The 1,473-nt window shown below is 57.6% G+C and overlaps 1 protein-coding gene across 1 annotated transcript in view; it reads left to right on the forward strand.

Annotated features, from left to right (window-relative positions):
- The window catches only part of SLC10A3 (solute carrier family 10, member 3), a 3,384-nt gene extending 2,068 nt beyond the window's left edge, over window positions 1–1,316 (forward strand). The window contains exon 3 of the mRNA XM_010844467.1: window positions 1–1,316. This exon is cut by the window's left edge and continues 37 nt beyond it. Coding sequence (XP_010842769.1) covers window positions 1–1,206 — 1,206 coding nt within the window. The 3' untranslated portion in view covers window positions 1,207–1,316.
- The last annotated feature ends 157 nt before the right edge of the window (window positions 1,317–1,473 follow it).

Below are 1,473 nucleotides of genomic sequence, written 5' to 3' on the forward strand. Positions count from 1 at the left end.
GAGTTCCCAGAAGAGAGCGAGGGCATCATTGTGATCACAAGCCAGTACCCAGGCCAGGGCAATGGGACGGGACCCAGCCCCATGCTGAGGGTCACCTCCCTGGACCCAGAGGTGCTGACCATCAAGAATGTGAGTTCTATAGCCTTGGGCAGCGGCGGCAGCTTCGTGGTAAGCATCCGCTCGGGCCTGCCTGGGATAGCCCCACTCCACATCCAGCTCACGGACCCCCGTGAGGCCCCGCCCAGGCTGATCGAGGAACGGAGAGATTTCTGCATCAAGGTCTCACCAGCTGAAGATACCCCCATCACCCTCGGCACTGACCTAGTCCACTTCTCAGAGAACCCAATCCTCTACTTGCTCCTGCCTCTTATCTTCGTCAATAAGTGTTCATTTGGGTGCAAAGTGGAGCTCGAGGTGCTGAAGGGGCTCTTGCAGAACCCCCAGCCCATGCTGCTCGGCCTTCTGGGCCAGTTTCTAGTCATGCCCTTCTATGCTTTTCTGATGGCTAAGGTCTTCATGCTGCCCAAGGCCCTGGCTCTGGGCCTCATCATCACTTGCTCGTCGCCCGGCGGCGGAGGGAGCTACCTCTTCAGCCTCCTCCTTGGAGGGGACGTCACTCTGGCCATCTCTATGACTTTCATCTCAACGGTGGCTGCCACTGGCTTCCTGCCGCTGTCCTCAGCCATCTACAGTCGCCTGCTCAGCATCCATGAAACACTCCATGTGCCCGTTTCCAAGATCCTGGGGACCCTGCTGTTCATTGCCATCCCCATTGCAGCAGGCGTGGTAATCAAGTCCAAGCTCCCCAAGTTCTCGCAGCTGCTGCTACATGTCATCAAGCCCTTCAGCTTTTTGCTGCTCCTGGGTGGCCTCTTCCTGGCCTACCGCATGGGGGTCTTCATCCTGGCAGGCGTCAGGCTGCCCATCGTGTTGGTGGGCTTCACGGTGCCCCTGGTCGGCCTCCTGGTGGGCTACGGCCTGGCCACGTGCCTGAAGCTGCCAGTGGCACAGCGGCGGACTGTCAGCATCGAGGTTGGGGTGCAGAACAGCCTGCTGGCCTTGGCCATGCTGCAGCTGTCCCTCCGCCGCCTCCAGGCTGACTACGCCTCCCAGGCCCCTTTCCTTGTGGCACTTAGCGGCACCTCGGAGATGCTGGCCTTAGTAATTGGCCACTTTATCTATAGCAGCGTGTGCGCCGTTCCCTGAGGCCCCCTGGGTCAAGCTTTCACCAGGCACCCCTAGCCCCCAACCTCCACCAACTGTCCCCACCATTCTTGTGTACCAAAGGCCTTTAGTTCTCATGCACTATGCACTCAGAAAAAAAAAACCCAGGCTTATTTTTTTTACTCGTTTTTTATTCTCCAGCTTTCAGTGCCAAAGAGGCCATGCTGAATTCTGTAGACGGGCACTGCCCAGAAAATATATTTCAATAAAACAGAAGCAAGCTTGGGTCCCTTGCTGTCTTTGCCCTCT

Source organism: Bison bison, unplaced genomic scaffold, assembly GCF_000754665.1.
Source record: "Bison bison bison isolate TAMUID 2011002044 unplaced genomic scaffold, Bison_UMD1.0 scf7180017848016, whole genome shotgun sequence".
Classification (NCBI taxonomy): Eukaryota; Metazoa; Chordata; class Mammalia; order Artiodactyla; family Bovidae; genus Bison; species Bison bison.